This window comes from Mus caroli, chromosome 1 (genome assembly GCF_900094665.2).
Source record: "Mus caroli chromosome 1, CAROLI_EIJ_v1.1, whole genome shotgun sequence".
Taxonomy (NCBI): domain Eukaryota; kingdom Metazoa; phylum Chordata; class Mammalia; order Rodentia; family Muridae; genus Mus; species Mus caroli.
Window position 1 is genome coordinate 130,641,001 of NC_034570.1, and position 26,938 is coordinate 130,667,938.

Sequence of the window (26,938 nt, forward strand, 5' to 3'; positions counted from 1 at the left end):
AATCCTTTTGAAATTGATTTTTGAGTTTTTTTAATATTTGAAAAGGACTGTTTTGAAGAAAAAGAACATTCAAACTTTCAGTTGGTTTCTTTTATGAAGTGGGACTAGACTGCGTAGAGCTGCCACATCGTCTGTGCTTTGTTTATCTAATTTATCAGCCTGTGTTCAGCTTGCTGACAGGGGAGGAGAAGATGCAGTTGACTTCCTTTAAACTTGGTACATAAGGAACTTGAGAGTAGGCTCAGTAGTTAAGAGTACTGGCTGCTCTTATGGAGGACCCAGGCTCAGTTCCCAGCACCCACATGGCAGCTCACATATGTCTGTAAAGTCAGTTCCAGAGCTTCTGACTCTGTCATGCACACATACATGCAGGCAAAACACCTGTGAACATAAAATAACATCTCTGGACAGTTTTTTTAAACTATAGTAAGATGATAGTTCATGCTTCTTTATGTCACTATCAAACAGATTTAAATTAACATTTGTATTTTTTAGTTTTATAAAACATGTTTTAAACTGAATATAGGTAGTTGGGGAGTTAATATTTGAGACAACAATGAGTTACTTTCTGCCTTTTTTTTTAGTTGCAACTACTTTTTAAGAAAAATCTAAAAAGTACTCTCCTGGTTTTAGTCCTAACAATTTCAACTATTATTATTAATTATATAAAAACCTCCAGACTCTAAAGCATGACTTTATAACATATAAACTTATGTTCTTTGAAATTTCCTTTCATTTGTTTTTTTTTTTTTAAATAATTGTTAGTAAAGAATGCTGGAAAAGCTTCATTTCAAAATACAAATTTATTTCTGAAATAAGGAAAATAAATTTAATTTTTCCTGAACCCCAGCCTTCTGTGTGAAGTTAAGTGCTGACTAAGTCCTTCCCTGAGTAACTTGGAAGCTACAGACACAAAGCCAGCTTTGCTTGTTTTCTTGGGAAAGTTCTGTGATTGCTGCCCTGTGCCATCACAGCACACCAGTGTGTATAATGTCCATAGCCACAGTGTCTGCAAAGGTTTACTCTACAGGACATGAGAGAACTCACACACTCAAGACCGCACGTTCATTACCAGCTTCTCACTCTGGGGCCAGCATTATGTTCCTACTTTTCTGAAGAAAATTATTTTCATGTGTTGTTTTAAATTGCACCCCACAAAAAATATAAAACTATGAGACAGAGGAAGAGGTGCCATTTCTGACTCGCATGCCTAGTCAGAGGAGGGATGGCTAACACGTGCTCACGTGCTGTGGAGAGAAACAGAGAGTGCTAGTATCGTTACTGAATTGTAACCCACTTTCCCCCTTTTGCTTAAATCAATTTATTTTAATAGTAAAGTTTTAGTTTATTTATTAGTGATGAGCAGATTTTTATATGTTTATTCAGTAGTCCCATGAATAAAATTTAATAATTGTTATCTGCCTTAAAAATTAAACCAATAGGAAAAGTCTATATATCACATTAATACTATTATTCAGACTTTTGTGCTAATGTCATCAAAATGGTCTTGATGGTACACAGCCATTACATCCGAATGTTTGGACATATTTATTTCTGACTGAAAAAATAGATTAAGTGTTTTGTATTATGTCAGCTTCTGTGGCATGAGACAACCACACTGTTTTATAACATACTGAACATGTTATAAAAGAACATTATATATTTTTGCTTATATATTGTTATTAAATTATAATTAATATATACAATAATATAGTTATATATTGAAATCTTTTAAATATTTGAACACTTGGAAGTAAAAGGAAACAAATGTATTTATAGACATGTATATTGATTTTCAGTTTAATCACCAGAAAAATGATTTTGTTTTATAATAACTTGGAGGTAGCACCTTTTAACTCTGAATTTGTAGTAATTATGTCTTTTGCAAGACAAATTTTAGAGCCAATCTCCCTTGAGAATACACAGTCTATATTGTGGATTTCTAACCACTTAGAAATTCCTCACCCCAAGTATCACTTCTGTAGGAAATTTAATATTTGACTAAATACTCAAAGATTTGAAATCCAAAATGGATCAGAGGCACTTTAATCAGAATCAACTTGTAACAAACAACTGGTTAAACTAATTTAAATTTGAAACACTTAGCTAGTGGAGCTTGCATTTAATCACAACATTTGGAAGGCAGAGGCAAGAGGATCTGAGTTCAAGGTTGGTCTGGTCTACATAGTATTCCCATATATATGGGAGAGACCCCACCCCTTTTTTTCTCTTTCTCAGCAAAAACTAATGATGCGCTTAACTAAAAGTCCAAAGTGCCTTGTGTAGAAGGACACATAAAAATACTGTATTGAAATTATTTACAAATTCACCGGTAAACTGACATGAATGTGGAATTCTGGGTTTGTGGCTATAGTTCATTCCTTGAGTGCATCACTTCCCTTTGAGGAGTGTTGTGATAATAGTAGATTTCGGTAATTTGCGAAGTTATGTGAAACAGAGAGAATAAACTGTAAGTCTTTCCCCTTTAGGTATAATTAGATAAAGTTTTTATACTTCACTATTGTTTGTAAACTTACTGAGATACTCTTACTAAACTTCAAACAACATGGAAAGATAGGCCAAGCTCATAGACTGTTAAATTTTATTCTTTACACAGAGATTCCTATGAGGATATGATTGGGAACGTACATGGGAGTAGTCTCTCCATCGGCTTCCGGTCTCACTTTCAGCCCTACTCATTGATACCTATTGGTAGAGCAGTATAGGAACATATTTATTCACTTGAAATGTAGATCAGTACTGTAGTCGTAGTTATTATAAATATAATTATTTATATAGTATTATATAATCTCTCCAGTGCATTTATGCTAAAATAGATTTGAAGCTGGAAACAAATTACCATATCATAGGATTAACATTCAAATGGTAAAGGCTACAGTTTTTATATTTGATGTACCTCTGCCTACTTTTACAAGTTTTTGTTGAGCTAAATTTTTGGCAGTTATATTAATTTGATAGTAGATGAGCAAGTTTTTAAGTGGAAGCATTTTAGTCAAATCTCTTTGAATGAGTTATAGTGAAATTTTCTTTCTAAGAGGGCAAAGTTGTTTACATTATTTTATAACATTGAATTTCCCTTTTTAATTTTCCTAAGCTGAATGTACTTAGATAATATCTTTTGTTTCCAAATGCATCTTAATTTTGTAAGAAAAATATAATAAGGTTTTTTTCAAAATTGTGTTTTTTAAACAGAGAGTGAAAAATAAATCATTGGAAGATGTGGTTGTGTTAAATGTTGACACAAACACGTTAGAATCACCATTTAATGACTTGAGCAGCCTGCCCAGTGATGTGGTAAGTCCAAGGGGTATCGGTGGTGAACAAGAATGTTTGTTGTTGAACCCTCAAATTACGGTTTTTCACTTTGTACCTGAACCATTAAAGTCAGTGTATATGAGGGTTGTAAGAAGAATCAATGTAGGTTCTATTTTTAATATTTTTTCCTTTTGGCAGTTGAGACGTTAAATGGAATACCATATTCCTTATTGTAAAATGGGATCATAATTAAAAAGCTAGATGCATTCATTAGGTAGAGTTTCTTTAAACATCAAGTCTCTTCCTCTCATCTTAATCATTATATTACAAAGTAGGCATTCTGTCTGCCTAGTGGCATGTCTTGCGAAGAATGAGAGAGTTTTTGAAGGCACGAAGAAGAAGGGGCCAATTATCGGCTTTTGCTTCCCTGCCACCTGCCAGCTCTTTCCCTTTTAATTAATGATCTGATGGCACTGGTCAATACAATAAGAAATGCTTGTACAGTTGGGGTCAGAAAATTCTGGCTTTGATCTCTCTCAACTTTCTGAAACATTTATTTGTTTTCTCTAAATTATTTCAGTTTTATTTTAATCTTTCCTGTCCTGCTGAGGGCCACAAGAATGAAAACCTACAGTTCGTCATCTGCTTTGGCAGAGCAAAGAGTGCTTACTTAGAATTCTATTTGTAAATTAAACTGCAAACCCAGTTTGTCATAAAAGACATCTGATCCTTTTGAAATGACGAAACTGTCTTTTGTCTGTAAAGCTGATAAATTAAGTGCCAGTTCTCTTTGGGTCTTTGATCTTGCTGTGTGTGTTTGTGTGTGTGTGTGTGTGTGTGTGTGTGTATTGCGCATGTGTGGTGTTTGCAGCTTTTAATAGGATATATTCTGTATTTTGTGTTAAGTAGTGTAAAATTGCAGTTTTGGCTCTTATGCTCTTTAATATAGGCCAAAATTGCAAACTAGTGCTATTTCTCTATATATTTAATGGCTATTTAAATATCTTAATAGCATCATTCTAAGTTTAAAATAACTCTCTTCTTAAAAAGAAAAACCCTTAAATGCCCATTCTTTTCAAGGTTATTAAAATTTGAGAATTGAAAGTAAACTTTGCAATATTTTTCTTTATTATTAAAGAGTTTGAAAAAGAGCATTAAGACTATCCAATTAAAAAAATCAAACCAGTTCTAATCTAGCTTGTTCTTATAGCCAGTGGTAGGAAAAATGGAAATTTAATATCAAAGCAAGTTTACTTATCAATAACCAAAGCATTCTCTGACCTTTAAGCTCATTAAACTGAGCTGTGTTCTCATTGTAGTAAAACTGTTCTGTGTGAACAACCCAAGCTCCGAGCAGTGGGCACTGATGCTGCCTTGTTAACCTAAGGCAGCTAGCTGCTGCTTTATGGAGTTCTGCAGACTGCTGGGACGGATCCCCTATGCGTTGAGAAATCCATCCAAGTATTTTCCCTAGTTAGTGACATGACGAAAATAGCATTCCAGCTTTTCTAAACATTTTTCTTATGCTGTGCACATTTCCTACTGTTAGGCTTTAGGAGGAAGGGATGTTTACCGGCAAGAGAGAGGAACTTAGCCTTTCTCTACATGATATTAAAATCTGTATAGTGTACTTAGCTCGGTCCTGGAGACAAGCCTTTGAAGTCTCAGCATAATGGGAATTCCTTTGAACTGAGAAGTACTTCTCTTATATAATTTTTTTGTAATTAAGATATTGATTTAAATGTATAGAGATGCTAACCAGCATTCAGAGTTATACAGACATAAATGTGAGGTTACAGAAGAGTCAGTATGCAGTTTCCTTAGCACCAACCACATCAGGCTGACTGCCCCGTGAGCCTGTAGGTAAAAGAAGCCTTGCCAGCCAGCCCCGCGGATTGCAGAGAAGCTGCTGTCTCCTGGCCTCAGAGGGGCGTATAGCTGAAGATGTGGCAAATAAGAGCTCTGAGATAGAACGAGAGCCATTTGTTGAAAATAGGAGGTGTATTAATGCATTTCTAAAGTATTTTAAGCTGTTGTTCAAAGCATCTCTAATAAGGTTCTCATTTTCATGTTTTTCAGGACTACCCTTTTAGAGCTCTGGGGGATACACAATAAAGTATTGCAACACAGTTTAAAATGGCAAATGTTTTAAGTCAGATCTGATAAACTCCTGAATGATAACTCAGTTTTTATGTGTGATCTACATTAATAAATAGTTTTGAAGCCTGAAAGGTATTACTATTGGCATTGTTTGATTAGTTAATAAGTTAACTGAAATTTAAAAGGAGGCCCTTTTAAAATCCTCCTGCAAAGCATTTAAATTATGCTTACAGGCTGGGTGACTGTGTGCATGTGCACTCTATTACTGTGTCACATTGACCAGTGGCCATGGCTGCTCAAAGGTCAGTGGTCACAGTTGTCCTGAATTACTGGCCCTTTTCTCCTGTGGACCCTCTGGTGCGTTGCATGCTGTAATCTTCTTAATGGCTTCATTCCAATATTCACACATAATATTTTAGATTTATTGACTGTTAGAAATACTACCACGCCAGTAGCACTTCCGCTGCTCTTAAGGTATTTAAAATTGGAAAAATAAATCAGGCGAGCTTCAGGAATCCTTTGTTTTCCTTTTGGGAGGGAAAAAAAAAACTTTCTTCCTGTTTCCTGACAAGAACACTTGTTTTTTGATTCCATCATTTCACTATAGATTTGGATCATCAAAACCAAACCAAACCAAAAGAAAACAAAAACAAAAAGGAGAAAGAAAGGAAGAAAAAGAGAAAGGAAGGAAGGAAGGAAGAAAGAAAGGGAAAAAAAGAAAACCAAAGTGAACTCCCATGTTTTATTGTGAATGTTAATAAGGATATCATTTCACAGAAACCTTTTGAAGTCAGTGACACACTGAAGCACGCGGTTGTAGCTTGTATTGTGACTTTATTTTAGTGATATTGCATGTAGACATTTTCAAACATATATAGTTGGAATATTTTGAAATGAAGAAGTAAACTTTAGGGCTAAGTAACCATCAATCAAAGTTAGTGTTATTGTAGTGTGTTTACGAGAGTGGAGAAAAGGCTCAATTATATATAACAGGGAAAATTTCAAATGAGTTCATTTAATTTCAGAAAATGAACTACTGAAACCTTTCATTTCATATATTTATAGGCAAATTTAGTTTAATTGTATAGCAGTTAAAATTTTGTGTCTTAGTTTACTGTTCATTTTAATTTTATCATTATTAATATTGTATAATAATTTAGAAAATGTTAACTATTCATAAAGTAATAACATAATTTACTTGCTGGAAATATTTTATAATAATTTAGAAAATGTTAACTATTCATAAAGTAATAACATAATTTACTTGCTGGAAATATTTTATAATAATTTAGAAAATGTTAACTATTCATAAAGTAATAACATAATTTACTTGCTGGAAATATTTTATAATAATTTAGAAAATGTTAACTATTCATAAAGTAAGAACATAATCAATTACTTGCTGGAAAATCAGGCTAATAATTAGAATTATAGTATGATTTAGGAAATATGTTTTCAAGATGAAAGCTGCTGAGAAGTGACAGCTGACGAAGCAGCAATATGCATAACCACCTTTAGATGACTTTTCACTCATTAAAGAGCATGTTCTTATTTTAGGTAAGACAACTGAAGCACAGGAAGGATCCTGTTAATAGGTAGAGCTTTAGTGGATAAGGTTGGTCCTTGTATCTGTGTCCCAAATAGTCGAGCACAGTTCCTCACAGGAGCTGTAAGGTGCGTTTATGAGGGATGGGTAGCTTGTTTGCAATTTCATTCAAAGGCAGCTCGTCATTCTTGCCTTGTGAAAGGAATCAGAACTTGATATATTTGATTTAAAATTTTTCAGCACCATTTTTTAGGGTATTTTCATCTTGCAAATAGTATAGCTGGAAAATATTTTTTCCTATGATAGGAATTTATAAAAGTATCTACTGCCTTTAAATGTTATTATGTATAATAATCAGTATAAATAAAATCACAAACATCAAACATCCACTGTTGCCTATTCTAACTTAGGGGCTATTATACTAGATAGCTATGCTTGGTATAAAACCTTTTAAATTACTAAAATATCAGGAAGTGCTTCTTATAAATGGTCTTATGTAAACTCTTACTCTTGTTACCCTTACTTATTAGAAAGTCTTTTGAAGGAATGTGCTAATGATTTTATTATGATGTGAAAAAAGAAAGGAACAATTTTCCAGTTGTCAACAAAAATCATGAGGAACCCGAAGAACTAGAGAAAACTCCCAAAACACAGATGTTATATTAAATTTTTGAGTAGCTACATTTAAAAGACTTTATTTGTTTGGGAATCAGTTTAGAAAGGCATTGGCTATTTCAGGGTACTTAAAAATTAACTTAAAATTATAAAGTACATAAATTAGTCTCTTGTGGTCATGAATATTATCAATAAATGTTTAATTCATTGACTGGATTCTCTAACATGAAGGCTTTAACAAGTTAAATGTCACAGTATATGTTATAAAGAAGATAGGGCCCTTGAGAGTATGATATTAGTTTCAGGTTGGTCACAGTTCTGCTATAATCTCGATTGTACTGAATGGTCAGTGAAGTCTCTAACAAATGCTTGCTGTAGTCTATATTGCAAAGATAATAGAACTTTCTTCAGATTAAAGCATATCGTGGAGACCATTTGTTTCAGCTTGTCCCTGCAGAGGTGTGTGCATCCTCACCTCAGCTCCCAGGAATCAGGTGTCAGGCCCACCTCTGCCATGCCAGCCTCTGTGTTGTGCTTTATAAACTGGTCAGCATTAGACGAGTGGTTACTGATGAGAAGTACAGTTACATTGTGTAAACTTCTTAACCCAGAAGTTTGCTTTTAAAAATCTCAGTGTACTTATTATTAGAATATCATATAAGAATACTTTTGCTTTCTTAATAATACAACATATTAATACATTTTATTTCTTGCCTGACTGGAAAAGCCCACACTATGAAGGCTTTCTAATTGTGAAAACTTATCATCTTTTAAAATGACTATTTTCTTTTTTTTTTTTTAATCAAAATAGTAAAGTAGCTTTTTATTATACGTTGTAACTGTCCATCCTCAGAAGGTTTACTTAGAGAAGTTGTAAAATGACTATTTTCTTACAGGTGATCATTTTAAAAGAAGTGTTTTGTTTGTTAGTATGTAAACTATTACAGATGTTACTATTTCTCTACTCTTTTCTTGTATAGTTTAAATATATAGGGCTCAAATATAAGAAGACAGGGAGAAATAGAAACATGCCCTCAACCCTCGGTGTGCTTATGGATATTTCAGGGCTCTTTGTTTTCTCTCACTTGAGCGAGAACTAGCCCAAGCCTTGGTGAATCTCCTCTTTATACCTCTCTTTTGGTCATTTATGAAGTTTAGTGTTTGCTGCCTTTTGGTGTCTATAAGTCTCAAGAAGTCCATGAACTTCCTCAGGCCTTTCATTTTAAAGGATGTCATTCCCCACCCCTCCGGCCCTCATTGCTCTCTACATCTGCTGTATTAGTGGCATGCTTCTGTTTTCTTACTGCTTATTAGGAGGGCCAATGGAATGGCAAACTTTCCTTTTCATCTTTCAAAGTCTTCTCCTATTTAGTCTAGTCCTATAAAGCCTTGACTCCCAATCCTGAAGACAGTATTATGCTGTGGAATGCTGGGCACACTTCCTTGGAACTGTTCTAAACTTTGCTCATGTCATAATGACGTGGTGAGCTTTGAAATGAGCTATGATCCTGACACTCATCACAGATGCTCTGCTTGAGAGAACTAGAGTTAAGGTAATATCATCTCTGAGACAGGCAGGTTTGCTTACTTCACTTTGAAACATTCATTGGCTCAGCATGTATTTATCAGTCACCTCCTGTGCACTATCCTGCTGAGAGTAGACAATATACTGGTAAATAAGAAAACACACATTTCAGTTTAAAGGCACTTTACTTTGGTGGTGATTCATCTAGTTTCATAGATGTAGACAAATATTATAAAGGAAAGGAACAGGTGCAGTTGAAGAAATTGACATGGCACTTCTAGTTCATTGAGACATGGAGAATAGACCTGTTCTAGGCTTAGATGCAGGGAAAATGAATTAAGCGTTAGCCTTTATGGTCCCTAAAGGACTTGCCTTTCATGGTAATGTACAGGGTTTTGAAAGCTCAATGTTCTTCTCTGGCTTAATATGACTATTTCCTCTTGGCCTGGCTGGCAACTGATGATGTGTCAGTTCATTGAATGCTAAATTTCAGGTTCACCAGTATGAGAAACTACAGTTGGGTCTATGCCCTTATCTCTATAAGGAACATTCTGTTGCATAGCACTGTTTCTACTTTAAGTGATAAATCAGTTTGGCTACAGGTTAATATGTCATAGCACAGAGAATTCATCAGTCTTGCTCAAAATATTTCTTTCCTCCAAAACCGAATTGTCAGACCTGAAAACACATGTACACGTAACATTATACAGACTGAGCAAGTTAGGAATGTACATGTGGATACATAAATGCGTGTAACAACTATTAATGAAAAAGGAGGCCCTGGACTTGAAGGAGAGCAAGGGAGAGTATATGGGAGGGCTTGAAGGGGGACAGGAAAGGGAATACTATTATGATTATATTATAATATCCAAAGTGAAAAAGCAAAATATTAAAAATTATTTATTGTATAAGAAGTAGAAGGAGTGTTGTTCTGAGGAGCGGTTTCTGTGAGGAAGCTTCCATCTCTAAGGCACAGCATCCCCTCCAGGGTTAAGGGACCTGCCCCATTATTTGTTTTCTACTTTGCTTCAGAAGAAATGAGAAAATTAGGCAAGGTATGCCTACCCCAGTGCGTATTCCATTTGCTTGGTTCTACACTAAGTCACAAAGGAAATAACTAGGTTATGCATGTTTTGTTCAGATTTAGGACTGCCATTACAAAGGACAGGGAGAATGGGTGACTGGATACTGGTGGCTATCAGGTCTACAGCCTGGAAGCTGAAGCGAAAATAATTGTGGCAAGGCTTAGATACCATTTCTATTGACACAAACTTACATAAACCTTTCATAGCACAGCTAAGCTCATTGTGTTTTTTTCCATAAAAGTGGCCTATGTAGTGATCAAAGTATGACTCTTTTAAAAATTTATTGTTATGTGTGTGTGCATATTTCTGAATATATAAATGCAACCTATTTGGTTACTTTTATGTGTACATTTCTAGGGATGATCACTTGTTATTGAATAATTAATTATGCTCTTTCCACTCTTAGAATTTCTTAGTTACCGGTGTTCTTTATGTAGGGTTGAGACCTTGGGATCTCTCTGTCTGTGTTACCATGCCTGTTGGGGTTCTCCTTATTCTGCTTATGTTGGGGCATTCATGTTGGCGAGACCTTCTGGCTATACCTTCTAACATATATAGGAGTCACAACCTCGCAGCAAACCCCCTCATCCTCTGCTCCTTCTTAGGCAGTGATTCCTGAGCCTTAGATGCAAGTGTTGTCTTCTAGATGTGTCATTCAGGACTGAGCTCCACAATGCTGCACTTTGATCAGTTGTGTTTTTCTGTAATTGTCTCCATTTGTTGCAAAGAGAAGTTTTCTTGTGGAGGGCTGAAAATAACATTTATTAGCAAAACTTAGAGTATAGTTAGGTATTTAGCTGTTTTAATGAAGTGCTGATTTTATACCCATGACTTAACCATCACTAGGTAATTAGCCAAGGTATGCATGTTATTTACGGTTCCTTGGGGTTATGCCATGCTGATCATTGTTGTGGCCAAACATTTTTATCCTGACTCTTTACCATGATGCTGAAAATAAAATTAGAATATCTAGGTAAAGGAGTCATTTTTCTTTATCCAAATGATGTTATAGAAGTGAAGAGAAACCCCCACTGTTTCTCTTATAGACATCCTGCAGACATGCCCGTCCTACAGACTTACTGACTTCTTTGCCCAGTTGTGATGGACACATGGTCCCACGATCTGAACCATTTGCCCTGTTACTTGTGGACTTTTGTCTTTTTTTCACAGTCACTTCACTGCTAAGAGGGACAACGTGAACAGTTGGTGTCAATATTATTGATTTTGCTGTAAACTCCCACTGTTAAAATCCTGCTTCTAATGCTAGGAATGGTTGCTTTGACACCCAAATTCTCCTTATGTCAAGGGAATCTAAACATGTAAGACGAGAAATAAAATAGTTATTTCTAAAAGTTTTTTTTTATTCAATATTTTTTGACCTTTAAATATCTACCTAGACTGAAAATATATTTATAGGCAGAAAAGTGTCTCAAATAAAGTGTAATAAGGGTTGTGATGTAATCTTTAGCAAGTGAGGGTTCATTCAGTATAGCTACTTTCCTAAGGAAAAAAACGACTCATACTTTTTTAGTTTAACAGGATTTGTGGTAGCCTCATAGCCAAAGGTCTAAATATTTTTCTGAATTCTGAGTTATATGTTAATTAAGTTTTCCCATTACATAGGAAGATGTACATTTATTTCATACCTAAAGGTAGAAGCTTGGAACTAAGTAGAAAATGCTATTTCCCAGAGCAGATATTACAAAGGGTTCAGAAGAGACACCGTCAGATTATAGATTATAAACTGCTAAAAGCTAATTAGCACCAAAGGGCAATGGTAACCAGTGTTGATTTACTGCAGTGATCTAAAGACCAGTGAACACAGCAAGGCTCAATATAGTCAGTTTATATTAGGTTAATTCACTTATTTCTAAAATGGATTTTTAAAACAATTTCATTTGATAGACTATTTATTGAGTGTTAGTATCCACACATAGAAATCTTGAATTCACCTGTCCCTCTGCCCCTTGGAACTGCTTAGATCTACTGACAATTGTGGCAATCTAGAACAAGGAAAGAAAAAAATCTTTGTGATGTACTTGAAATAATACAGAAATAAACAAAGAAAAAATTATCATATTTCTTTCTGGGAAATTTTAACCCTTACATATTTATATGAAATTAGATAGGATGATCATTTACCATAACTCTAACCAAGAGAAACACGATAAGAGCCACACAGTGTATGCATGACAAGTTCTGTAGAAATCTGATTTATAAATTCAAAGAAGAGGTGAAATTGATTTAATGATATATTTTATTTAATTCCATGCTCAAAATAGTGTTTCAAAAATATAGTGAACATAAAATATGTTTTGAGGTTACCTTGTGTGCAGAATATTCTAGATATGAGGTCTCCTTTATACTTGGAGAAGATATGGACTTGGCTAGGGAGGGACATTTATTTGCTCATGCGACTGATGGCTGCCATTTTGGGAATCATAATTATAGAGCAGGGACTTCCTTTTTCTTTTTTCTTTTCTGTATACTGGATGTCTGCAAAGAGCTCCCAAGCATTCACCAGGTGACTGACTGTAGAAGTGAAGGCAGTGTCCTCCTTTGGTTGGGAAGGGCTTGGTGCTGTGACAGATTCTCCCGGATAGCTTGGGTAGCAGTTGTACAGTCCAGGGCATGGTGAAGGAAAGACTGCAGTGTATGATGCTTGCAGTTTCCATGACTGTGTGCTGACTCTCCTATCAGTACTGTTTCCTTGTTTCATGAAGAACTGAAATGTCAGTTTTACTGAACATTATAAATCAAGGAACTTTGTTTTGCAAAGATACAGGGGATGGCTTTTGTAAATAGGTAGTTTTTCTTTTCTTCTTTTTTTTTTTTTGTAGAAAAGATGTTAAAAACTTAACTATTCATTTAGCTTTCATAATGTTCTTAACCGCTGGAAATAACTTTCTTGTATCATAATCTTTATGGGTAGAATAATTATTGAATCTATATTTTGATAATTGCCTTTATTTTTTCTTTAAATATAGAAAAATAACATTTTGAAGCAGAATAAAGGACTTTAAGTCTAACATGTGTTTGAACTGCATTATTGTTTTAATATGTGGATTACCTAAACTGAGGTTAGATTTGAAAATAAAAGCTTTCTCTGAAATGAATCAGGTTTAGCACTTTGTGACTAAGTGAATTAAGCTCTAAACTTTCATCTGAATCTGTGGAGCTTGGATATAAATTGAAAAGATCACAGCTATGGGGAGAAGACCTATACCACAAAGGCCTTTCTGCATAGATTATGAATACCATAACTCGATAATTTTTCAAAACTATAGTTATAATTGGACCCAATGGGGGTCTGTTTCTTTGATGAGATCACAGTAACTGTGACTTTACACTCGAAAATGTCACTACTGTGAAGGTTTATCACCTGTAGAGCTGGTCTTCCCTCTGATGCTGTGTTCATTTCTCATTAGCATTATTCAAAGTTTAGTTGTTAATTAGGTTCACACTTCAATTACAATCAGCATCTACAAGAGTAGTCAGGACTACTTGAACAAAGAAATAAAAACATTCCCATTTGCATGTATGTAAAGGATAAATGATATTATTGTATTACCTCGGAGTCTATACAGATAATATGCTGTGTTAGGAGAGTAATACAGTTAAATTTAACTAAATTTATTTTTTATTTCTATTAGAAAATAGACTTGGGATGCAACTTCACATTTTTCTTTATTTTTCATCCATTATTTTATTTATTTACATCCCAGATGCTGCCCCCGTCTCCCTCAGAGAGTTCTTCCCCCTCCTGCCTCCCCTTGACCACAGAGGATGGCCCCTACACTCTTCTATTTAAAACATTGATAAGGAATGAATATGGAATTTTGTGTTTTTATGAGTAGAGACTTTTGTTTTTTATTTTGATTGACAATAGTTAGTGAAATGAATAAAAAGAGTAAACACCCTGAGTGTGAGCGCAATAAAAGTCAGTCCGTGAGCGTAGCTGCAGAGCACCTGAAGTTAGAAGATAGAGTTGGCAGGAAATATTGTAATAATTCAAAAGTTTTTCAAGGTTTGCAGATTCCCAGATAAAAATATCTCTGTTTTCAAAACATTAGTATTTTGTTCTGACCACTGATTAATGTGGCAGTGATATAGAACTCCAGTCTAGCATGTGGTGGTAAGAAACAGGGGACATGGGGTTTGTGTTCCAAGTTTACCCCAGAGTAGCCAGTCGTGGAAACAAAGTAGTTCCTGCCATTTGTCCCAACTTCTTTTCATTTCTAAATGAGAGCATGAATGTTTTTCTTAGGAAAATGTGATGAAATTTAAATGAGACAATGTAAAACACTTTTATTACATAATTTTCTACTCACGATATGGTCTCTATAACTTTATCTCTTCTCTCTTGTCTTCTGTTAATGGTAAAAAGCGAAAATTACTTATGCAAATGACGCCTCCAAACTGAAAATAAAATTGTAAATGATCTTGCAGGACTCATAACAAATAACAACGCACCACAGAAACGAGCGCTCCTGAGCCAGCTTTATCTCCAAACAAGTAGACACACGTTATAATTGCTAAAAATCTGCAGAAAAGTGCCTCACAAGCAGTTTACTGTAAATAATTAAAGCTTATTTATGTCAAGAGGCCTTGGGAGAAAAAAGAGAGCATAAACCAATTTGCATTAGCACATTGCTATCCTCTCCCGCTCTTGTTTCAATTAACAGAGCAGCAGGTGCTCTGTGCAGCTAAAAAGATAAGCTATCTGGGAGGAGGATGGATTTTGGCTGACCTGCAGACATTGCGCTTTGCCTGCTGATTGGGTTCGTACCTCGCTGTACCAATTTCTGAGGTGTTAATTTAACTGTTCCTCTCTGCCATGCAGGTCTCGGCCTTGAAAAATAAGCTGAAGAAGCAGTCCACAGCTACGGGAGATGGAGTGGCTCGGGCCTTTCTGAGGGCTCAGGCGGCTTTGTTTGGCTCCTACCGAGATGCTCTGAGATACAAGCCTGTAAGCAATCCTTCATCACTATTGTACCTGCTTTTCCACAGACCCTAGAATGAGGCAAGGAAAAGGAAACATCTTAGTGTCACAGCTGAGGGACTCGCCATGGCTCGCCTTTAAAACGGAAAACGTGCTTCAAAGATTATTTTTGCAGCAAGGCACCAGCTCCTGCTTTAGCTCTTTTCACTGTCACTGGCTAAGGTTCCCCGTGATCTTTGGCCTGTCATCAACTTAGATGTGTAGAAGTGGAATATTTACTTTTGAGTGAATTGATAATTTATGTTCAAGTACTTAAAATCATTTACGTGATCTTAAAATCACCACGAAACTCAACAGATACTAGAACTTATTAATAGCTTAGTGAGGGCAGGGACAAAGCAGAAGGTAAGAAAATCCACACTTTAAATCGTGGTGATATTTGAATATTTAATGTCTTCCTGGTTCATAACACTTTCTGAAATGGCCTTGCCTATTTAGCATATCTTGTCACATCTCGCCTTTTATTTTAATTCCCTAAAATACTAAGTTATATCCCAGAATTTAGCTGATCTAGAATGGTACAAGTGAAGTCCACTTGTTTCTCTCTAAAGGCTGCTAGACTGACTTTAGAAAGGATCCTTAGAAGACAATTCTAGGACCAGATGCTTAAGAAGCTAATGTGTTTTTACATTTGTATTTTGTGTGCCACCACATGCATGTGGAAGTCAGAGGACACCTTCAAGGTGTCATTTCTTTCCTTCCATTGTAGAAATCCTGCAGATTTGGCCTCAGGTTCATGCATGTGGGGGCAAGCACCTTTCTCTGGCCCAAATGTGTACATTTTAAGGGTAAAACACATTGGATTAATAAAAAGTAACACAATGGCCTGCCATTGCTAGATTACTTTTAACCCTTGGTCTATAGCATGTTTGGAAAGTGAAAACTTTTGTGCCTTCCTGCTCTGTCTTCCACAGTTGATATGCAGACCTGTTGACCATAACCTATCTTCTTAGTGGCTCTCATCATGTAGCTCTTATGCTATTAGAGTTTTTAGTGGATGAATATATCTACCTCCTGTCTGTCTGTCTGTCTGTCTATCTTTCTATCTATCTTCCTACTTACCTATGTATCATCTATATCTTATTTCTATATTTGTCACTATAACAAAATATCTGGCAAAATCAATTATGAAAAGAAAAGGCCTATTTTGCATTGTAATTCAGGAGGTTTAAGTCTATGGTGGTCCTATATGCTCTTGGGAATCAGATGACAGGGATCATACTAGGGAGTAACAGTGCACACATATGACTGGGACATGATGAAGAGAAAGGAGGAAGGGGTTACGTTCTGTATGTCCCAGTCAAGGGCATTCCAGAATGAACAGAAATCCTTCCATTAGGTTTCCATGTCTTCCCACAGTCTTCCATTTTCTTCACAGACTAATGTCCATTCCTTTAATCTATAGGCCTTTGGGGGAGACTTATCTCAATCATAGCACATACAGTCTTTCTAATGTATATACATTTGAAGGTATTAAAGAATTTTAAATATTGTACCTCACTGCTTATATATATATATATATAATGTGGAAAATCTTAAAAATTCTAAGAGTCTCCTTTGAAAGAATGGAAACAATCATCTGAATGCAGTTGAGTATGTTATCATTCATGTTACTCAAGTCAAAGAAAGGTGAGCTTGAAAGACAAAATGATTTTTTATTTAGAGATTAATCAGAATCAATTTTTAAAATAGTAAGGAAGAAAGGAAGCTTGAAGATACTACTTTGCTCTTTTTATTGTTGTTATGTTTAAATACTCAGGGTTTTTTGTGTTTGTTTTTTAAAGATCTTTCTAATTTTACATATATGTGTATACTGTCACTGTCTTCAGACACATCAGAAGAGGCCATCAGATCCCATTAGAGATGGTTGTGAGCCGCCTTTAGCACCTCTGGAAGAGCAGTCGGTGCTCTTAACTGCTGATCCATCTCTCCAGCCCTAAAAACTTGTTTTTATAAGCTAAAATTTCCCTTTTCTTTTAATGTTTGTGGGAGACCTCAGATGTAAAGAAGTGAATACATTGAAGTAAAGGGTTATATTTTTCAGTGATTCGGGTTGTCAGTGTGTAGGGTGCTAGAGAAGATAATGCACCCGAAAACTAACATGAATTGCCTTTGATTGTACAGTTCAATATTTATCCATTAGAGTTTCACTGAGCACATAGGCACATAAAGATTACTGTGATTCAGATCCAAGTATCTCAAAAGCCATATATCCAGTGCCTGTTGAAAAATAATTTATCATGGAGTATCGTTCCTGTTAGCAAGTCGCATCTTACTGTGGATTTATTTATTTCACTTACAAATAGATTCTTACTTCTTCCTTTGACTTTCTACTCTAACATTTTTTGGGACCTGAGAAACAGTATTTTTATGTTGTGTGTTTTTATGATTCTCTGATAATCTTGTTTTCTCATTATGAGGAATAACTTTTACTATTTTAAAGAATCATGTTTATCAAGGAAAACGATTTCTTTTTTATTATAAATAAAATACATCATTAGATATTATCTTACTTATCTTTCTGTTGCTATAACAATGCAACTTATAGAAGAAATCATTTAATTTGGCTTTGGTTTCAGAGGTTAGAATCGATGATGGTAGAGCAAAGAGACAGCTTTGAGCCCATGTTTTGATCTCTCTCCATGTGGCCAAGAAAGCAGTTGGATTAGACGAGTCCTTTGCAGTCTCAGAGCCCTACACCCAGTGACACATCTCCTCCAACAGGGCTCACTTTCTAATCCTTCAAAACACTTCTACTAACTCTGAACCAACTATTCAAATATATGGGCATTTGGGGCCATTCTCATTCACATTACCACATTTCACTTCCTGGCCCTTATAGGCTTGTGGCCATATCACAATACCAAATGCATTTAGGTCAACTTCAAAAATCCCCATGGTTTTTTACAGACTCAACACAGTTTAAAAATCCAAAGTCTCTTCTGAGACCCAAGGGACTCTCCTCACTTGAACCCACTGTAAAATAAGAAATCATATCACATAATTGCAACATACAGTGGCACAAAATATACCTTATCACTCCAAAAGGAAGGAATTTGGGCATGGGAAATCCTGGGCCTATGCAAGACTGAAATCCAGCACTACAAATTCTAAAGCCTGGGGCTCCGAGCATGCCAGATGGGCTTAGATGGCTCCACTCTTCTAGCTTTACTTCCTGCAACACACTTTCTCCATTCTGCTGCTTTCATGTCTACCATGTAGCTCTCCTTGACTGATAACCCATGGATCTGGCACCCATAATATCTTGGGGTTTCCGACGCAAACCAAGAATCTCATAGCTTCATGGGATGGTCTCTCAAGGCCTCTGTTTTAAGGGACTCCAGTGCAACATGCCTGGCCTCTGTGGCTCTTCTTAACCATGGAGAGAGATTCTATAACCCCTTTAATCATGTATCTTTCACAGTTCTAAAGCCCAGAGCCATGTGGTGGACACTGCCAAGTTTGACTACCAACCCTTTAGTCACATCCAAGGCAGCTCTAATTTTGTTGTTTATTTTTAGGAGCAGCAAATCTGGCCTTTTCTTTTCAAAGTTGAAAACTTAGCTGAGTGGGTGGGGTCTTGTGCTGAGTTTACTGCTTCTTCCATTCTCTTTCAGACCAGGCCTTCTTTAGCCTTCTTAGTTTTCAGCACAAGCCAGGACTCCAAAATTACATTTCCTGATGTTCTTTTTCTCTTAAGCTGTGCATTCTCTATTTCTTTTGCTTCACTTGTTCTTTTTTTATTGTGAATCTGCATAAGTGCAATTAGTAATAACTGTCACTAAGGTAGGCTTTGAGGTTTCAAAAGACTCATGCAATTCTCCATGTGCCCCACCCCTACCCCTCCGCCTTATGTTGTGGATCAAGATGAGTCAATAGTAGTCTGTCTTGAATATTTGTCCTGAAAACACCTCTACCAAGGAAATAAGTTACTTTACAGTTTAGTCACATGTGAATAATTAGGACGAGGGCAGAAAGCTGTCACATTCATTGCCAAAATATCACAAGAACAGTCTTTAGCCCAGTTGCTAATGTTGTTCCTCTCTAAAAGCTATTGAGTAGAGCCTCCATAGTCCATGTTGCTCTCAGTGGTACTGTCTTCCTAGCTCCCACTAGGATGTCCTGTTACAACATTTAGCCACTTCCCTAGTGAAGGTCTCATAGTCTACCAAGTCACTCCAAACCCAGCATTGTTAGGCCTATCAGAACAATGGCTCCCTTCTGGGGACCAGCCTCTGTCCTTACTTTCTATTGCAGTGACAAAAACCCTGTGCTTGCTCTCTCAGAGGGTTAGAGTGCATGATGGTGGAATGAAGGGATAGCTGAGAGCTCACATCTTGATCTAGAACCGCAAGAGAGACAGACATTAAAAGGGTTTGCTTGTTTATTTCAGAACTTATTTGATCATTTATATATTTGACCTATATCTTTGATATATTTTGTTAGGCATAAGACAAAGAAGGATCAAGTATAGAAGTTATACTCATTTCATGATCTTATCTCTTTTCATCAATATATTTTGGTGTCCTTAGTCCAATTGAAGACAGCTGCGAAGTTTAACAAGCTTTGAGTATGGATTCTTTGACTAGACATTGCTTTAAAATTTTTTGACTGGAACCAGGTAGGGTGGTATTCTCCTGTAATCCCAGCCTCAGGGAGGCTGAGGCAGGAGCGTCACCACTGGTTTGAGATTAGGTTGGTTTACTCAGAGTCCCAGACTAGCATCCAGGACTACATAACAAGACACTATCTCAAAAGGTTTAAGGGATGTTTATAGACTAGTTAGCTTTGCCAACTTGATCAGATTAAGAAACAGCTAGTGAGGCATACTTTTTTGTGTGTTTTTGGGAACCTTTTCTGAAGAGGTTAGCTGAGGGAGAAGAACTAGCTTGAAAATGGCTAGCACCATCTGATAGACTGGCACCTGATCTGAAGGAAAAAGGAGAAGGCTTGCTAAGTGCTAGCTTTTGCTTTCTCTGCTTACTAGCCTGCTGTGATGTCAGTATTAAGTCTTACACGTGTGCACACATGAAATCTTAGTGATTATATTGCATGCATAAGACCTGTACATGATTAAGCCAGCCAGAATACCAGCACAAATCAGGTAAAATGTTATGCAGTCCCATCTGGAACTGAGAAGCTATTGATACTTGATGGCTTCCAGAAGAGGGAAAATATATTTTCTTCAGGGATGGGACCTCTGAGAGGTTATATATTCTATAATAGTTGGACCTGCATCTATGCATGTGTATACTGGCAGCATTATGTGGACTTGGTGGGTTGGTGTGGGGGAGGAGGGAAGAAGGGAGGGCAAAGACTACTCATTCATGGTAGACTAGATAGACCTGCAACTCTGCGTACACTGACAGTACTAAGTAGACTAGGTGGGATAAAGACAGAGGCAGTAGAGGTGGGGCCCGGAGACTACCCAAGCTACTACAGTAGGTGGACCTGCACCCACACAAGCACTGGCAGTAGGACCATAAAGTGGAGTCACTGTTGGAATTTACCAACCATATCCATTCTGACCCTTAGAAAGGGTTTTGGGTCAGATTTGGAGTTGTGAGTTACAGAAGTCCTCTGGTGCTATAGTCAGAGTTTAATGCTCATTCTAGTGAGAGTCCAGGAGACCAAAATACTAAGAACTGTATATGGTGAAGGCCAGGCTTTTGATATTTTGAAGGGGAAAGAGGAATTTTATTAGGAATTGCTCTATAGGCCATTCATGTTGTGTTCTGCCAAAGAATCTGGCTTATTTTACTAATGACCCACAAATTTGAATATGACTGAGTTCAAAATATTGTCCTCCCACTCTTTTGGAATACAAATGTTTGCTGCATACAGTTGTGTATTTAACATAATTCATAGGGACTCAAAGGTAAGAGATTGCCTTGGGACATAAAGAAGACTTTGGCCTTTTGGACAAAGTTGAAATTGACAAAAAGGAGTTGCATTGACTGAAGCTCACATTATGAGATACAGAGACCTAATAGGGGAAGGTAGACTAGAAGGCTGTTTGACCGCCTGTTCTCTGGCTTATGGTGGTGTCTTATAGTATTATAAGACTGAAAACCTGAGGAGGAGTACCAAACTAAAGGAAATAGATCCATTGAAGACTGGTGTTTTGAGTTGTAGTCTTGGCAAGGCACCAGTTGAGTTTGTGTATTAATTTCTGGCCTGGCTTTCTCTGTCCTTACAGCATTCTCTCTGTCCCTCCTCCTACCCCTTCCCCTTCTCCTCTCCTTCCCCTTCTCCTCTCCTTCCCCTCCTCCTCTCCTTCTCCTTTCCCTCTCCTTCCTTTCCTCTCCTCCTCCCTCTGTCTCTCTTTTGCTAATGATTTTTTTCCATACAATACATTCTGATTACACTTTCTCCTTTCCCAGTCCCCTTCAGATTCTCCCCACCTACCTAATTCTTCACTCTTTCTTTGCCTTTAAAAAGCAAACAAAAGCCCCATAAAAGCACAAATTGGAAACCATAATATACAAGCAAAAGACCAATAAGACCACCCCTCAGAAAACCCAAGCATAGTACACGAGACAAACAAATCTTTAAAACAACCATGGAGTTTGTTCTGTGTTGGCTGCTGACTGCTGAGCATGGAGCCTCTGGTTAGTATATCCAGGAGACCTCCACTGATGAAAGCTAATTGTTCCTTTGCAAGTGGCTATCAGTTGCAAGTTTTTTATTAGGGGTAGGAACCCGTCTTTCAGTTCTGGGACCCCATCTAGCTTTAATCTAAGTGGGCTCTGTCTATGCTGCCACAGTCTTGAGTTTCATGTGTGCATCTGGGCTGCTGTGTCCTGAAGAAATCATTTTCTTTGAGTTTCCCTCTTAACTGTGACTCAGTGTTATCAGCCACCTCACATTCCTGCTGCCAGGAAGCTATACTGCCACACCTCCTTCATCATGGTGATAACCTCTCTTTGGTTAAGTCATTTCAGTCAGGTACTAGTGACGATGACATTTAAAATAAAGGGTACAGGGGGATATATAGTCTGAGTACATTAGTGTTTTGGATTTTTTATGTGTCTATTACCTACAACACACATAGCCTCTTTCTTACCACTTTCAGTCAGTGTCTGTAGCTCTCCCTGGAAAATATCCTATTTTCTTGACATCTGTACCCTAGACTCTACTGCATCTTAGGCTACAGTGAATCCAACTTACTAACAATTTGTCTTTACTTTTTTCTGAGTCCTTGGTGCAAGCCTCTATCCAATAATTTTTCCATTCTGTATGTTTGTATAATCAACACCACATGGTTGGCACCACTTCCACTTGCCTGTGTAAGATGTATCTGGGAACCTAGGAGCATTGGTGCAGTTATCTCTGAATACCTGCATGACTTAATCCAGCGAAACAGATCCCTAGGTGTCTCTGAGCAGTATGCCTACACAGTAGCATTCTGTGTTCAGGCACTCGGGTTTTGTTTTGTTTTGTTTTGTTTTGTTGCAGACATTGTCCTTTTAGATGAAAGTATAAAAAATGAATTTGGAAAAAAACAAAACAAAAAAAACAAAAACCAAAAAATGAAGTTGGACCCTTTAGCGGGTGAATCTTTTCCTTTACATCCCCTTGCTATAGTCTCTGATATCTAAAGTTCTCAAAGAATACATTTTTAAAAAGTTCTACTAAATAAGTGTTTCTGAACTCCAGTTTCTTTCACTCATATATTCATTGATTCATTGACTATTTATTCTTCCAGTGTCAGTAGTTATGATGCTGGCTCTGGTAACATGAATACAGTAGATACATCTTTAACAGGATTGTCTTTGTATTTTTTTTTTTTGCTTTCGTTTATTTTGTTGTATCCTTAAATGAAATTTTTATGGGAGTAGTAATTATGGTCTACTTCATTTACCCAGAGATTATTTGTGTAAACCCATCCAGTTTGTATGTGTAAGATTCAGAAATCTTCTATAGCTCTTTCTGTCAAAAATCACTGTAAAATCTGTAATATCACTTTTGTGATGGGTCATTGTCTGGTGAACGTTAGTTTATGATGATACTTGATAGATTATTTCAGCCTCCCTCATGGTTTGTATTCCCCCTCTTTACTACACACGTCACCAAAGACTTAGAAAAACAATTAAGAACACCGAGGTCCAGTGAGATGGTTCAGCTGATAAGGGGGTTTGCAGCTAGGCCAGGTGATCTGACTCCTCTCCTCTGCCTTCCAAGTGCTGGGATTAAAGGCATATACTACCACCACCTGGCTAGAAATTAAATTTAGTAGTATAAAAATAATAATTTAAAAAAAGCCCCCAGCCAGGCATGGCAGCACACACAGCCGTGAGTGATGGATGAGGGCTTCACACAAGGCTACTGTGGACACATCCATAGAAACTGCATCTTGGGTTTCATCTAAGTTTTATGTTTTATACTAAGGCCTACATGCGGCTGTGGCTAATTTCCTTGAAATGGTAGTTGTGTGACATCATTAATTCTACCAGAAAAGGCAGTAATTGAATCACACTGTTATCAGTCATTACTTTTATTCACGTCAGAGCCAATTTCTAACATTTTATTTACAGACTTCTTTAATCAGAGCACTGAGTCTCTTTAACAATTAAATTATAATTGATAATTTTCAGATTTCCAGTATGATTTTTAATGCCTTACTGCAACCTCAGGATTGCTAAAAATTTCATTCTAGGAAGTGAATTGTCATTAGTCTCCACTCTCCTTTTGAACATGAAATACAATCACTTATCTGTATATATATCAAGGATGCCAAGTGGACTGTGGAAGTGTTGGGGGATGGGCACTGGGAGGATCAGCCAGCAAGGGATGGCTCTGCGGGTGTATGAGAGTAACTGACTGCTCTTGCACAGGACCTATTTGTGATTCCCAGCACCCACATGATGATTGCCAACCACCCGTAACTCCAGATACAGTTTATCTCATGCTGTCATCTGCATCAAGCATACATATCTGCAGGCAAAATATTCAGATATCACATACAAGAAGAATAAATCTGATGTGAGAAAAATGTTTAAAAATGTCTAATCAGCAAGAAAAGTAAACTGTAGACTTTTAAGTTATTGTAGTATACTTGATATTTTTATACTTAAAAAATCAAGCTACCAATGTTAAATATTTGCATTTAAGTGAGATTGAGCAGTTTTAAGAGCATAGGGCTTCCCTAGAGGAGGCCTTTTGCACAGGCATTTCAGTAGAAGGCTGTTCCTACAGGCTTGCACTGCTATGCAGGATCCATTTTTGATTTTGTATCTCATATCCCCTGTGACACTCAGCATGTCTCCTAAAGAGACTAGTTCTCTCTGACTGACCTTTTATTGATGTCCTCAACATCTTCACTTGTGTCTAGGGCGAGCCCATCACCTTCTGTGAGGAGAGCTTTGTAAAGCACCGCTCAAGCGTGATGAAACAGTTCCTGGAGACTGCAGTTAACCTTCAGCTCTTTAAGCAGGTAAGAGTGAGCCTACACACATTTGCTCTGTACAGGGAACACTGCTGTTCAGCACATATCTGCTGCCCTAAAACTGCATCCAGGTTTAAAACAAACAACCAAACAACCATGTCCTGAGAGACGTCTTCTCTGAATCAGGAGGTTGTCTTTGTATAGTAGAAAGAATGCCTTGTAGTCTTCCTGCGACGGAGCACTCTTGTAATATTGTATGCTGTTGAAATGCTAGGGAGAGTGAGAAGGGGGACAGCACACCATGCTTGGATCTGAGTAACAGTGTGGGACTGAGCAGGCTATATTTAGGGGTGTATGTGTGTGTGTCTGTATGTGTGCACGTGCATGCCATGAATTTGAAAGAGAGCAAAATGGGAGGTTTTGGAGGGAGGTAAGGAAAGGGAGAATGATGTAATTATTATTTCATAATCTCAAAAATGAAAGTAAAATATCTTAAATGGCTCAGAAAACGTTGATAATTGCAGGGATGCACTGTAGAAGGCTGTATGTCACAGAAATGGAACTGCATGCTGAACACACCGAGAACATCACAGATAATCCAACTGATAATATCAATTTAAATCACAGCTATGGTCTATTTCCTGAGTTTTATTCATGACATCTAATTATTATTTCAGAGTAGCCAAGATTGACATCATAATTCAGATATTTTAATTTATAGAGACACTAGGTCTTTTCTTTTTTTAAAGACGGGGTCTCACTGTGTACCTTTGCCTGGCCTGGAACATCATATGCAAACTAGGTTGTCCTTGAACTCACAGAGATCTGCCTGCCCATGTCTCCCAAGTGCTGGGATTAAAGGCATGTGCCTCGTATGTTGTTGTTTTTGTTTTTGCTTTGCTTTGCTTTTGTTTTTATGTTTATATGAGTAGGTTATATGAGTTTTATATATCAGAAGTTTACAGGGGATTTTGGAGGCCAGGGGAGGTCAGATGTCCTCTAGATGCTAAAAAATGAACCCTGCTCTTCAGCCACAGCATAAAGTGCTTTTAGCTACTGAGCTCTCTGCAGCTGTGGGCAGTGTGTTTTGTTTGTTTGTGCTGTGACCACAAATCTCTTAGATCAGTCTTCTTAGTTCTTATTTACATGGTCTACATATACTTAATACTACTTGATTGTCTTATTCTGCAGTGCAATTTTAAATATAAAACTAGCTCTGCATGCAGCATGTACCCACACCCAGACTGTGTTATAAGCATTTCAAAGCTAGTATCCAAACATCAATGCCTTTGAGAAGCACCAGACTAACAAAACTGTTAATGCAGAAAATGCCATCCAATTGAAAATTACCTTAAAATTAGGTATGAATTCGGCATCAAATTAGGTATAATGATGAATTAATGCTATTCATATTTTGATGAATTAAAAATAATTTGTGGCTAATTATACTTTGTGGTAATATAGCTGTCTTTTAAATAGTTTTACCTCAAGGAGAGGCATATATAAATTTAGAACAGAGATCTGTATATTTGCTAAGATCTAAGATCTAAGATCTAAGATGCTAAGATGAAGTTGTTCCTTTGAGCTCCCTGTCTCTTATTATCTCCAAGCTGATGCTAAGTTAAGTGCTAGAGCATAACAGTGCAGCCCAGAGCCATTGTGTGTACGTGTGTGTTGCGTATGTGCGTGTGTGTGCATGTGTGTGTGTGTGTGTGTGTTTAATCTATTAAGAAGCTATACTACATGCCATTATTAAAAATGTGTTATGGGCTATTGAGATGACTCTGGGGTAAAGGTGCTTGCTACCACACCTGAATCCTGAGTTCTATCCCTATTATAACAGTGTAAGCGCATCCCATTAAAGAAGAATAAAATCACTGAAGTTACAGGAAACATTTATCTGTAGGTTAGATCTAAGTATCCTTGAGCTGAAGAACTATATGAAAGAGAAACCACCAAGAATACAGTGCATAGAGACAAACATTAGATAAGGTAGAAAGTCAGGAGATAGAGTATATAAGAAAATGTCCACATACCATGTAATTCCAGTAGGTAGAACAGAAAACATAGCACAGACAGTAGTTGCAAGAATTATACCTGAAACAGTGAAATGCTACATATAATTGATTTGCAAAGTTCAGTATATCCAAATTAAAGAAGGGATTAATATCCACATGTAATATCAGCTATAAGAGAGTAGAGAAATAGAAAGGGAGTTTTAGGAGTTTTAAAATTTATTTTAGATGCACATGATGCAGTGCTCACAGATGCTAGAAGAGGATGGCAGATCCCTGGAGATTGTGAGCTTCTCCAGAGTGCATGTTGGAAGTGAACTCAGACCCTCTGGAAGAACAGTGGGTGCATTTAACTGCTGAGGCCAACTTTCTTTTTTTTTTTTTTT

General features: G+C 36.8%; 1 protein-coding gene across 2 annotated transcripts in view; it reads left to right on the top strand.

Annotated features, from left to right (window-relative positions):
• The window catches only part of Dennd1b (DENN domain containing 1B), a 209,379-nt gene that overhangs the window by 126,843 nt on the left and 55,598 nt on the right, over positions 1-26,938 (top strand). For both annotated transcript variants that reach the window (XM_021163128.2, XM_021163138.2), the window contains 3 exons: positions 3,214-3,315; positions 14,991-15,116; positions 24,484-24,585. In XM_021163128.2, the coding sequence (XP_021018787.2) occupies positions 3,214-3,315; positions 14,991-15,116; positions 24,484-24,585 (330 nt within the window). The remainder of the gene's footprint in view (positions 1-3,213; positions 3,316-14,990; positions 15,117-24,483; positions 24,586-26,938) is intronic.